The sequence below is a fragment of the Artemia franciscana genome, chromosome 5 (genome assembly GCF_032884065.1).
Source record: "Artemia franciscana chromosome 5, ASM3288406v1, whole genome shotgun sequence".
Taxonomy (NCBI): Eukaryota; Metazoa; Arthropoda; class Branchiopoda; order Anostraca; family Artemiidae; genus Artemia; species Artemia franciscana.
The window spans coordinates 25,030,939-25,045,567 of record NC_088867.1 but is presented as its reverse complement, the minus strand read 5'-3'; the positions used below and the strand labels follow the sequence as shown (position 1 = coordinate 25,045,567).

Sequence of the window (14,629 nt, the reverse complement as noted above, 5' to 3'; positions counted from 1 at the left end):
ACCAGGACAAAAGGAATGTTCGATTAGCAATCAACAAAGCACCGGGACACAGGGAGTATAAATGACGACCAGGACATAAGTAAAAAAAAAAAAACTATCTATATATATAAAAATAAGTTGTCTGTGGATCTGTGGATCGTGGATCAGGTGACGTCACCTGAAAAAACTGGATCAGGTGACGTCAAAACTGAAAAAACTAAAAAAAGGCAAAAACTACAAAAAAAACTAAAAACTAATAAAAAAAATAAAAAAGCTAAAAAACTAAAAAAACTAAAAAAAGGCAAAAACTACAAAAAAAAACTAAAAACTAATAAAAAAGCTAAAAAACTAAAAAAACTAAAAAAAAGGCAAAAACTACAAAAAAACTAAAAACTAATAAAAAAAATAAAAAAGCTAAAAAACTAAAAAAACTAAAAAAAGGTAAAAAACTAAAAAATAAATAACGACCGGGACACAGGGACACAACTACAACGGGGACACCGGGGGAAACAGGGGGATATAAATGACGACCGGGACAAAAAAACTAAAAAGAAATAAAAACTAAAAACTAATAAAAAAAACTAAAAAATCTAAAAATCTAAATAAGCTAAAAAAGAAAAAAAAGGAAAAAAATAAAGGAGAAAAACAAAACTAAAAAACGAATGTATATACAGACCGGGACACCGGGATACAAATGATGACCGGGACCCGGGACACAGGGAATATAAATGACGACCGGGACACAGGGACACAACTACAACGGGGACACCGGGGGAAACAGGGGGATAACCTGACAATCTATTTATATGCAAAGACAATGGGACAGCAAAGAATGTTGTATATTCGCAAGTTTATATAACATAGGGACACAACTACAATGGCGCGTAACTATTATGGCGCGTAACGACTTACGCGCGCGGGGGGGCTTGGGGGGGGCGCGAAGCGCCCCCACCAACTAGGTGTTGGGGTGGCGCGAAGCGCCACCCCAACAGCTAGTATATATATATATATATATATATATATATATATATATATATATATATATATATATATATATATATATATATATATATATATATATATATATATATATATATATATATATATATATATATATATATATATATATATAATTTTTTCAACCCGTTAAACGAGTTTGGGGGGGGTTGAATCCCTCCTAGTAATGTTCGTTCAACTTGTAACAACGTTACAAAGATGTATGTAAACACATTTTTGATTCGTTTCTAAAAGTTTTTTTTTTACTTTTAAAAGCCTTTTTAAAGTTTTTTTTTAGAACCTCTTGGGGGTGGGATTCCTTTGTCATCGACAGTCTTTTAATTATTAGGCTCATACGTTGTTGTGGCCGTTCGAGTAAAAAATTATACGAGTAAAATTGTCCAAGCGTTCGTCAGTCAGCCGATCGCTGAACTTTTTTTTTATTTAATTTCATACTAGGAAATGGAATCCTGCACATAAAAGTTTAGCCGACTTCACTCGTAAGCCAACCGGAACCAAAACTGCCTATTTTTGCTTAGGAACAAGAGGCCAAGGACTCTCTACCCTTTTTCCCATTCAAGGGAAGTAGAACAATAAATCTTTCATTGGATAATTTTGTTTATTTTAGGAAACACTTTTAACTGATAGAATGGTAGAAAGTTAAGCCAAGTTTTTCTATAAAATTGACCTCATGTATGGACACAATTAAAAATAACAGGGGATATCTTTATTTATTGGACTGTCATCTTCACTAAATCCATTACATCAGGCAAAAAAACTCATCAAGTTCATTTTCTAATTATGATGCCAATAGGAATTTTGTTGAAAGAAACTAAATATTCCCTAAAATTTCCATTCTTTTGAAAACTTGCTAGCTTTAAATGCTTGCATATCATCAAGTATTGATTTTTGCCATCCATATTTTTATCTCTGAAGTAGACTTTCCACTATCTAACGGGTGAAAAACGTTTCAAGTTTGCACAAACAACAAACAACACTCTCAAACAAAAGGTTTTGAAAATAGTAGAAAAACAAAATAATAGTTTAGAACCTACAGCAAGAACACAGGTTTTTTGGTAATTCCACTCCTGTAATCTGTAATCCACTCTTTCTGTTGTTTTTTGGCCGTTTCTGTTTGAAGTTTCTCAAGCAAAAAGTTTTGAAAAATTGCCTGGAAAACAAAATGAAATTTTGGCAAACTGCGGCATATGCTTAGCCTCTTCGGTAATTTTACTTCTCCGGTAATGCCACTTTAAACAGAAGAGTTACCATTATTTACGAGCCCTTTTTTTACGAGTTCTAGTCTCCTGGCTCATATGTTCCCCAAATACAACTGAATTAAACACCTGTATTTGTTCAGCATAGTACTGTCCAATAGCTATGTTTCTGGGGATGTCACGAGTTTATTTACTTGAATCTGTTTATTTTCTCCAAGAGTTTATTTTCTGGGGATTATTTACGAGTTTCTTTTTTAATGAAACGTTTTTTTAGGACTCTCAAACAACAAGAGAAACTACAAATTTAACCAAGGAGCGAGCTGGAAATTTGCGTGATTCTGCTGAAGAGCTTGGCAAAAAAGTAGCTGTCACATCTGGTCGTTTAGACACATTTGAGGCAGAAGCAGGCGAGGATGCTACACTTGTGAAAGAAGCTCTAGAAAAAGCTAACAGAGCCAAAGAAATTGCCGCAGAATCATCTGTCAAAGTGAGAGACGCGCTTTCCTCTGTCACAGACATTTTGAGTGTCTTAAACACATCCGAATCGATTGGTAAGTCAATAGCTATGGAAAAAAAACTGTTATTTTTGAAAAATCACCCAAGAGGGTAAAAGGAAGATTCTGTAAGACTTTTAGGCTGACTTCGTTGTTTTTAAAATGTGACAAAGCAGCCAAAGAATATGTCTGGCAAACAGGCGAAAAAACATTGTAGGGCATACTCTTTCGTGAGAACTGGGGAAAAATTTTTTGTCTCCTCCCCCAATCCGAATTTGAATCCCCACAACCGCCAAAAAAACTTCCTGTTTTAGAGCTTCAAAAACTACCAGCCGAAAGCAGGTTTTTTGCGTATTGTGTGTTTTATTAGACTGATATATTTTCAAGCTCAATTTTATTCCAAAAAACTGGACTATATTGGTCAACAGTAACGTGGTTATTAGCAATTCAATTTGTTACCTTCATATCTTCTAGTCCACTTGCTGCTATATATTAAAAAAAGATTAGTTTCTGTGTGATTTTTTTTTTCGTAAACTGATTTGTTGACAGTGGTGTCAATTCACGGGAATTAAGAGAGAGGGGGGGTATTTTTTAAAATTAAAAAAGGGCATTTAAAAAAAAAATTCATTAACTGTACCAAAAAAACAATTTTCCTGTCAAAATGCCGAAAAAAGGTATTCTCAAAATCTAGGAAAGAAGGGTGAACAAAGTCTTGAAGGGAACGCCCCCTCTCCCTTTCCCCCTCAATTAACGCCTTTTTTGTTGACAATATTAGATCAAAGATAAAGATTATAAATCACATTAGATATGGAGATAGGGACATATTTTTGTTATTGAGTGGAGGAGTCACAGCTAACTTTGGCAGTCGATTATGTAAGAGTATCTGATAGAAAAGATGCTTTAGAGGAATACTGATAAACAAAGATGTTACAATTGATGCTTGCAAACAGTAGACACTGAATAAAAGTATTATGCCCGCGTAAAAAATAGTTTTTGGTAGAAAAAAAGATTAATTGCATGGCGGGAGACATGCAGAATTACGATTTTAAGTTTTTTCAACTGGAAGTAAGGAGCACCGTTAAAACTGAAAACGAATAGAAATTATTACGTATATGAAGGGGGTTGCCTCCTCCCATACAACTCGCTCTTTGCGCTAAAGTTTTTTTTAGTACTTTTGAAAAAAGCTACTTATTGCTTCGATCAAACGGTCCTTGTGCTTCAGGAGTCGTTCTTAAAGAATTGTGACAGAATTCAAACTTTAGCACAAAGAGTGAGGTGTTGAGGGTTATTACCCTTAACAACTCCACGCGTCAAATTGAGACAGAAAAGGAAAGCAAGAAATATACAAGAATTTTGTATAGGAATTCTCGTAAATTCCTTCAGCGTATAATTTCCTCTGACAAGTCTACCCCCTGGAAACTCCCCCCGCCCGATGGAAAGATCCCATGTGAAAAAAAAAACAGCAGAAAATTCGTCTTCTCACCCTAAAATGTATGCATGCTTCCCAATAACAAATTGGCTACTATGCGTAAACAATGGGCAATTTTTATAACTTAAAGATTTTTCCCCTGGGGCTGTGGGGGTTCATGTTATATCCTAAAACATAGCCATTGGGCCTTTAACTATGATGAACAAAATGGCTATCTCAAAATTTTAATCGAGCGATATTGGGGAAAAAAGGGGTGGGAAGCGGCCTCCAAACTTTTTCGTCACTTAAAAAGGGCACTAGGGCTTTTAGTTTCCGCTAGAATGAACCCCTCACGATATTCTAGGGCCTCTGGGTCGATACGATCACCCCTGAAAAAAAACACCAGCAAATTAAGATGCATCCGTGATCTTTCTTCTGGCAAAAAATACGAAATTCCGCATTTTGCAGATTGAAGCTTGAAACTCTCTATGATAGGGTTCTCTGATACGCTGCATCTGATGGTGTGATTTCCATTAAGATTATGTGAATTTTAGGGGGTGTTTCCTCCTTTTTTCTGAAAATAAGGCAAATTTTCTCAGGCTCATAACCTTTGTAGGGTAAGACTAAACTTCATGAAGCTTATATATTTCAAATATCCTGATTTATATATTTATGAAAAAATTTGATTCTTTTGATGTATTGATTAGTATCGAAATTCCGTTTTTTAGAGTTTCGGTTACTATTGAGCCGGGTCGCTCCTTACGTGCAGTTCGTTACCACGAACTGTTTGATGACACGTCCATTATAAACACGCCCAGAATTACGACACACTCATTGTAGAATTATGGACGACGACATCTAAGAGTCAGTAAAATAAGACCTCTTTTGTAGGAAAATTATAAACGCTTCAGAAAGACCCTGAAATTGCTTAAGTACAGTAACTTAGCTGGTTCTTTTTAGCCAGTGCTAGTTACTATTGACTAGTTACTATTACTAGTTAGTTACTATTAACTAACTAACTAACTAACTAACCAACTAACTAACTAACTAACTAACTAACTAACTAACTAACTAACTAACTAACTAACTAACTAACTAACTAACTAACTAACTAACTAACTAACTAACTAACTAACTAACTAACTAACTAACTAACTAACTAACTAACTAACTAACTAACTAACTAACTAACTAACTAACTAACTAACTAACTAACTAACTAACTAACTAACTAACTAACTAACTAACTAACTAACCGCCATCCGCAGCACCAGGCCGCCTGAGGCCATCACAGCTACGCACAGTCCCCCTCCATCCCAATCTGTTCAAAGCCTCCCTCTTTACACTCCCAGGAAGTTCTCAATTCCTTTAAATCTTTATTTTATGGCATCCTCTCACCCCAACCACGGACGACCTGTTTTCTGTTTACCCTTAGACGGTTGGCCAACTAGGACAATCTTCGGCAATCTGTCATCCTTCATCCATAGAACGTGCCTTGGCCATTTCAAACTTTCTCCCATTGTAGTCCTAGAAACCGGGATTGAACCACACTTTTCGCACAGCCTACTGTTTGAAATACGATCAGTCAACTGGATACCCAGAGCAACCCGTAGGCAATTTCTCCGGAAAACATCTAGTAAATCTTCATCCGTTTTGTGGTGCGCCCATTATTCAGGGAAATATTTGACGACTGTCATTACTTTAGCTTCCAATATTCTAATCTTGGTTTGCAGACGTATCTTTCTATTCTTCCAAACTTTTTTTTAACTGTAAAACAACATCCTGAGCCTTGGCTATTCTAATTTTAATATCTTCACTGCTCCCACCGTCTTTTCTAATAATACTACCAAGGTAAGTGAAGCTGTGCACCTGATTAATCTTTTTGTTGCCCAATGTCACTTTTTCATTTTGGTTTATGCCTAGCCTTAGCGACTTAGTCTTCTTAACATTATTTTTAAACCTATTCTAGCACCCTGAATTCGCTTAAATCATCAGTATAATTTAAGTCCAGGAGAGTTTTTCTTCCCCATTTGATTCCGTGGTCTCCCATCGCATTTCCTGTGTTCCTTAAGACAAAGTCCATCAAAATGATCCATATAAAGGGGGATAGAACACAACCCTGCTTAAATCCTGATTTTATACTAAACCAGCTGCTAGCTTCGTTTCCTACCTTAACCGCAGCAGTTTTATTGTCTTACATAGCACTAATCACTTTTAAGTATCCGTCTGGTATACCATACAAGGATAAGACCTTTGCTAGAATATCCTTTCAACAGAATCGAACGCTTGCTCATAATCTATAAAACTGAGGACCAAATGTGGTTGATAACTCAGGTACTTCTCAATTTTTAACCTAACAGTCAGAATTTGCTCCACATATCCTCTGTCTTTTCGGAAACCGCACTGTTCTTCTCTTATAACTTTGTCTACAGCATTTCTCATCTAATAAGTATCATACTACTAAGTAATTTACTCCCTACAGAGACCAGACTAATGCCTCGTTAATCACCACACTCACTCTTATCATCTTTCTTATACAGTGGTTTAATTAGGGTTTCCCTAAAATCATTAGGTACTTCCCTGTTTTTCGAAAATCATATTCATAATCTTCATTAACTTATTTCTATCCTCGGAGCCATTATTTTTAAGAAACTGATTTACCACACTATCAGCACCTGAGGCCTTATTATCTTTTAATCCTTTTAGTACTATTGCTAATTCTTCCTCACAAAACAAATCTTCCTTCACATCCAGGGTATCACAAACTTTTTCTTTTTTCTCTGTATCTTTTACTGCGACTCTATCTCGGTCTAGCGTATTCTCAAAATATTTGCCCATCTCTCTTTAACTCTTTCCTTATCGCTAATTATGGCCCCGTTTCTATCTTTTACTGGGACAAGTCCGGATTGACTATTACCGACTATAGTTATACAATTGTTGCGTACATATTCTCAGTATTCACATTATTTGTAAAACAAATATCAATCATGTAAACATGTAATTCCTTTGCTTGGGAACACTTAAAAAGTAACAGTCATAAGTTATATAATTTAATACTTTTTATAATAGAAAATAAATATTAAGTATTTTATCCCAAGATAAATGTCAAATTAGGGAATTCTCTATCCTGCTTGCAAAAAGGGAGAATTTGAAGAATTTAGTATGCTTGACACTGGTAAAGTTGTTTTTGCGACAAACTCGTACAAGTATTTTTAACTTTATTTATTTTAACGTTTAAATATTTTAGATCTATCATACTTAGATGAACTAGAAAGAAAGTTGGCTGATGCAGAAAGAAGCTTCCAAGAAGCTGGTATAGAGCGCCGCACGGACGAATTAAGACAGTCACGCGTTCAACAGGTAATTGAATTGTTACTTTATGTTCCGTAAGTAATACTAATGCTATCAAAACATTTCTAGACAGGACCAAATATGTTGATTTTACTTTAAATTATTAATTCATAAACAAAATAATTGAAAAAGGGACACTAAACAGGCGTCTGAAACATATTGTATGAACAAGGAATGTGTGGAAATAGGTCGAGCGTTTTAATTAGCATTAATTTATTGTTTTTTTTCTAGTGAATCAGTTTTAAATATTAGCAATTATCTAGCTGACCAAAGTTGCAAATTGTATATGGGTTACATCTGGGCCGGATGGGGGATTCAAACCTTTTGTTGGTATGAGACAAAAAGCGCAAGGAGCTAGCGAACACACAAGATGTATGCATTATATGATAATGTATTATGTCTATAAGCCCTTCACCAGCAGTAAGAATGGATAATTTTGGCAAAAAAAAACTTGTCTGCGAAGGCTTCTGAAAATCAATTGGTTAGAAAGGGTCTCAACTAAATTTGAGGGCTCAGAAACTTACCGCCTACTACCGACATCGTCATGTCCAGGGATTGAGGTACCTTGGCCATATTCTTAGGATACAGAACAATCGGATCCCCAAAGTAATCGCCCAGGGGCAAGCAAATGAAAGTTAGAAGTGATGTAGACCTCAAAATACGAAAGGTACGACGAAAGGTACGGCCGTACGACAATGGTTTGTTTTGCTTGAATACTTTGCTGCAGCTGCCCGCCTTAGGCTAGATCGGTGAAGATTTGTGGATGGACTGGGCATCTCTGTGGCACATGCAGATTTAAGGTCGAGGTACTGGTAAAACACCGGTGGTGACTTGCATACAAGCTAAAAAGCGTTGTTTTAGCATACAAGCTCAAAGTCGAGTGTTGTTTGAAGTCGTGGAAATTTCATGACCAGCGTCGACTGGCAAAAAAAGGAACTGCTGGAACAATTTGCAAATGTCCTACTCAGAATTTACACGTTTTTTCCCATTAAATATGTATAGTTATTCAACTGAAGCAACTTTTGGCTTCTTGCTTCTCTATAAATTCGCAACAGCACAAGTGAAGATAAGAACAATATCAAGTAAAAGCTTTTCTTACTCCTTCTGGGCCAAATGCCATGACAATGATGAGATACAGAGGCAGATGAGATGGTTAGATTTATCTATGATAAAATAAAAAGCGCATAAAATAAAAAGCAGGATATTTCCAATTCTAAATATAAACCCTCAATTCGAATGCGTGGTTAAAAAGATATTTGTGTCCAGGTATAATCATTTGCGACCGATCATAATTTGTTTCTTCTTTTATAAGCACCTCTGATTGATCTAAAGCGGTGACGGCTAGACATTGATGTATAGGCTAGCGCACGTGCAATCGTGGTTAAGCCACGATTACACGTGGCTTAACCACGTGTTAAGCCACATACATGGCTTAACCACATACATAAAGACTTATGTATCCAATAACTTAGATACGCTATCGTGCAAAATTTTGCTATATCTCATACGTAATATTTTTTTGTCCCACACAGTTTAATTGAGGCCCAGGAAGAAGTGGAAGGGGGTAAATTCCGCGTTGTTTGTTAACAAAATGTCATTTGTTGGACAGCCATGGCACAGTCAAGAATAGCATAAAACTAGGGATTATTCTCTGAATTGAAGTAAAAGGAACAAAATCTTGTTTGTCAATGTTTTCAGCTATTAAATGACCTGTAGAGTGATATTTGATATCATATATGTGATTTTTTAATGTCCTAGATTTAATGAGGGTTGCGAAGAAGTGGAGGGAGATAATACCAGCATCCTTTGACTCAACTAACCGAAATAACACTAAACAACTAAAGATTTTATGTTCCTGTGATCATGATGGTAAAGCTTGTAAAATAGGTTAGGGAAAAGGATACATTGTTCACATTGCATTTGTAGAATATTTATAATCGAAATGCTGGGTTATAGATGCAGATGTATTTTTCATTACATTTATGACTTCGAATGCTTTCTGTGGTTTGCAACGCTCCAAAGTTTTATTTTTTTTATGACACTTTTTCTCTTTTAAAAAAGCGGCTTAGATAAATGTAAAAACAATGCAAAATAAAGGTCAGCTATATTTTTATATTCTATATAGAAATCAAGAATTAAGTTAGGTTAGGTTCCACGTCAAACAACTATTTTCCAAGACTTTTATTTAACTTTTTCCTGTTTAGGAGATCAAATTTAAAAAAATAAAGTTTTCAGGAAACAAAAAGCACGTTTACAGGTATTACGTCCATCACGTAGAAGAGATTCTATTTGATTTTTTTTTTTTCAACAAGACTTAAGTTTGGTCTCGGAATGAACTTTTACAATCGAGATTTGTTAGTATAAAGTGTGAATTGCTGGGAAAAAATACCAAAAATGTAGTTGCCTGTCCTTAAAAGGTATGGACAAGATTAAAAGAGTAAAATGATATTATTAAAAAAATATATAAAACAACGCTTTTATCTCCAAACGTCATAAAGAGTCAATGTGTTTTTTTCCTACAAAAAAATTTAATTTTTCTCAAACTACAAATCAAAAAGTGGGACGGTCGTGACGTAGGAACTCGGACGGTCCTGTCGTGGGACGGCTCTAGAATACCTCTAAAACATGTCTTGACCACCTCACACTTTCATTTCTAGTTTAAATAATTTTTTTCCCTTGCGACCTGGAAAAATAGTTTGTTTTTTTAATCGTGCCACGACCGTTCTACGCTCTAATTTTTAGACTAAATAAAAAAAGCTTCTAGCAGGAGGAACAAAAATTATTTTTTACTTTTAGCTGCATTTTCAGATAAAGATGCTGATTAAAAAAGTCTTTTTTTCAAATAATAATGCTTTACAGGCTGGGAGACGTGTTTTCCCAGCGTATTTTAATTTGTCATAAATGCTACTCCTTTTTTCAGATACAATGGATAAGAGATTATGACCAAGAACTAGGAAAGTTACATGCAGAAGTAGATAACATACAAGCTATTAAAGAAGCATTGCCTGATAACTGCTGGAAACGTCTGAAGCTAGAACCCTAAAATGCCTTTACCTCTAAATATTTCATTAATCTTCACATTTGTAATGTTTAAGAGGTTGTTATGCCAAAAGAGGATACTTGAAAAATTAAAACCTGATCATCTGTTTTTTTTTGTTACTTTTGATCAAATATTAGTTTGGCTGTAAAGTTTAGGCTATAGTCAGGTACCTATGAGTGTTGTCACTTTTCTTCAAATATGATTTTTATATGGAAGTTCTTTTATCGAAAGTTCATTTTTATTAATTAATCAATTATTCTAATTAGTTAGTAAAACAACCAGATTGTCAAAGTTTGTTAATATATCAACTTTTTAAATTTTCTGTTCCAGGATTGCTGCTTAGTTTTCACGATATTCCTGAGAAATATAAATATTTTTCTTTACCTCTATTTGGCAAAACAATGTCAATTTGTAATTTAATTTTGACTGATTGATCTTTTTAAAAATGTTTATTAGATTGTGTTTATTTTTTTTAATTTAATCTACATTGCAACAGTGATTCAGACCACCGTCATCATCAGCTTGTTTTTTTAATTGAGCAGGGAAAAGCATGTGTTTACAAGGGTTATTTAAAAGGGAAGCTTTAAATAGGCATTATTAATAAATTAGATAGCTATTAGAAATAATTTTTGTGTGTGTAAATTTGGAAGGTAGTCTTAATTGTGTATAACTAGGGAAGTGCTTTAAACAAAATGTCTCTTGTTTTGAAATTATCCAGTTGGAATATATGCCCTGACTTAGAGAAAATTCGAGGGCTTTTGAACTTTTTGAGTCCTCAAAACTCTAAAATAGTAGCTCGGACTTTCCAGTAGAAACGTAAGAACAAATACTTCTATATTTTTTACTGTTGTTTATGCTATTCAAAAAAATTGCCCTCTAGAACAATTGCTGAGCTTGCTTCTGTAGGAAACATTGAGGAAAATAAAATAAAAGGTATAAAAGGTCGCCCTACTTTACTTGGAATGTCGCAGAGGAGCTGCATTTTTTTTTCTCATTTTTCAAAAAGAAATGTAAAATTAGATCCAGAGGACATTCGAATCTTACGATCAAGAACTGAACTAAGTCGGCAAATGGTGTATTTGATCTGAATACCAGATCTTTAATATGCCAAGTTTAGGTAATCTTTCTTTATATCATGTAAAATTTTAAAAGGTTACCAGAAATAACAGGATCTTTAACGGTGTCGAACTAGGCGTGTGTCAAATATGTCTAGCTGTATTCTAATGCGTAAAACCATGACGACCCATCCAATCGTTTCTTGGCACCCATCCAATTCATTAATTGGCTGAAACGAGTTAAAACCAAACTTAAAATTCTACATCTAGAATCTTGCTTCCACATTCTCTCCCAGGCACCATTCACACGCATGTCTAGATAGACCTTTTGGTTGGCATTGATGTGCATAGGTATAGAAGTCTTGGTGAAATACATGTGAATGCAACTTTAGCATGTTCAGTATTTGGATCTGTGAAAGTATGAAGGATTATTACAGAGGAGCGTTTGACTTGTCATCGAGTTCCTTAATCGTGATACCAAACTTTGAATTTTTTTTTTATTTCCTACTCATTAGTAGATCAGTTAGTTATTGACACCCTAATAAACTAGTAAACTAGAAGCCCACTAGGCATCTAGTTGCTTATTTATTAAAAAAAATATTTAAAACATGCACAATAACACAATAGTCTCCTATGCTGCCCAAGAGCCTGTTCAAAGGGGCTGCCCAGGGCACATTGAAAAACAAATATACCCTTATCTAAAATTTAATTCAATCCAAATTTCACTTACCAACTTATCGAGTAATAGTATAGTCGCCCGTAACCTACAACATAAGCCACGAAATAACAATTCTACCTCTCCCTCCACGAAAAAAAAACTATTCATGGTTTTATATTTACATATTTTTACTTTTTTATTTTTGAAAACTGTTTATTATATAATTTACCCTTTAAACAATACTCGAATTATTCAAATCCTCATTTTACTCAGCTTCACTATCCATCTCATTCAACAAGCTGGATCTAATACCTCTGAACACAAAGGAATGTCTTCATCTAAACATCATCACTAATGGAGTACGGAACTTACTCCTAAATTACTCCTAAATATTCTTAATTTATGCTAGTATTCAATTTTTGGGGCTTTGTGCTATCACGTGCGCAAGAATCCATGTAATCAGTTGGTTTTGATGCAAATAGTATCTTATAACGTTTTATACTGTTTTGAACAAGTCTTTACAAAAAAAATTATACCGATAAATTATAAATAAATTGCCGTTTCTATGCCTCACCAGCAGGACTGTATCTAGGATTTTTTTGAGGGGGGTGGGGGTACAAAAAAATATGAAAACCCATCAGAAATTTGTTTATATGCATTTTTCCTTTGTCTTTGGGAGTCGGAGAAGTATTTCAGGGGGAGGGGGAGATTCACCCCCTCCCCCCTGGATGAAGTCTTGAGTACCAGTTTGTAATATTTCACCTCCCATTTTTTAGCCATACGATTTTTACCCATTCTTGCTCTCTTACCCTTAAAATTACCCATTTTGAGAAGACTAAGTATAAATGACACCATTCAGTGCAGAATTGGACATGGGGCAAATTATATAGTGTCAGTTATTCTTATTTTGCATTTTTTTTTCCCTCAAAAAAACCTTAAAAACGAACGAGCTCCATGTGCAAGAAAAAGTTAAAAATTTTCAGTTTTCAGACTGTTATAGTTCTCTAGCTTTTACTTATTTCATCAGTCTGAAAAAAAAGTAATTAAAGTAAGGAGAGTTGGTATATTGACGTTAAAATAATGTATGTAACGTCTCATTGAAATTTTTACTTTTATAACACTATGTTAAATTCAGATTTTTTTTTATTTATTTATTCTTACCAGTTGTACTTGCATTTTGTTCTACATAAGCTTTGTTCAGAAAAAAAAGAGATCGGAAACCCTAGAAGGAAAACTCGATGACTATTCAGGTCGATAGAGTTTGTTTTGTTTTACTATTGCTAGGATTTGACAATATAAATGCCCCTAAAAAAATCCTGAAAAAACAATTTAGCATCATATCATAAATAGTTTTTTGAGCGCCTTTATATTTTTCAATTTTTTTTTTTCTCTTCTGCTGTTTGGTTTTCTTGCTCAGATTTAAAAGATTGTTTTGATCTTGGGTGAATTGTTTTTTCATTTATTTGTTTTTGAATATTTTTAGTCAAACGTAAAGTCTTTTGACAAATGGGATGTTTTGTGCCTTGTCTACTTAAGATCACGGGATTTTCCTCTTCTGAGTAACAGAATAGAATATCTTTTAAGAGTATCGTAGGAAAAAAAATCTGATGTAGCAATACTGTTTTAACTTAATCAGAAAGCATTTGGGAATCAAATGTTTAGTATTTTTCTTTTTTTTTATCTGAACTAAGCATTAGTAGATGTGCTGTTCTGTGCAGTTTTCTGTGCTTAAAAATTTTGTCTTTTTTATTGAGATACATTTTCTCACTGCCTTGTCACATTGTTAATATTTCTACATTTTTATTATCTATTAAATAAAACTGACGTGCCAAAATATATTGAAACTTTGTTATTTCAGATGTGTTTTCTTTTATTTCCAACTTAGTTGAGACCACAGTCAGTAGAAAGCAACATGGTTTATAGACATTTGTGCGCAGAGCTAAAATTTTAGATGGAGTTATCATGCGTTTTTTTGGACGAAGCATCTTTAAGTTCCAAGTTTACGTTCTATAATTCAAAAAATACAGTTAAAGTTGAATTTTATGTTAGGAGGTCCTTAATAAATCTATTTTTTCTTTCGAAAATTATGATTACAAAATATTTTATGTTTTATTTTTTTGGATAACATCCCAATAATCGATGCTTTCATACCAGTTTATGTTGCAAAAAATGTTAAACTCGCTAAAGAAAGTATTGTACTCAAGCTTTTACCTGCAGCTTGCTCAAGTAAGGACAATATCTAAAATATAAATAAATTCGCGGATAGCCTTATTATTACTTTGTTCTTATGAAGCCCGAATCGCTTTATAACCTACATCAAGGTTGCTAGCATTTTCAGTTACTACTGTTAGCTTTTTTAATGATGCAAAAATTTGGTTAATGACGTAAGAACGTCGTTAATGACGTAGAAACAGGGGTGAACAGCATGAGA

At 34.2% G+C, this 14,629-nt stretch overlaps 1 protein-coding gene across 1 annotated transcript in view; it reads left to right on the top strand.

The window, feature by feature from the left end:
* Positions 1 to 14,055, top strand: part of LOC136027153 (laminin subunit gamma-1-like) — a 119,919-nt gene extending 105,864 nt beyond the window's left edge. Inside the window, exons 23-25 of the mRNA XM_065704135.1 lie at positions 2,467 to 2,743; positions 7,342 to 7,454; positions 10,366 to 14,055. Of these exons, the coding sequence (XP_065560207.1) occupies positions 2,467 to 2,743; positions 7,342 to 7,454; positions 10,366 to 10,488 (513 nt within the window). The 3' untranslated portion in view covers positions 10,489 to 14,055. The remainder of the gene's footprint in view (positions 1 to 2,466; positions 2,744 to 7,341; positions 7,455 to 10,365) is intronic.
* The last annotated feature ends 574 nt before the right edge of the window (positions 14,056 to 14,629 follow it).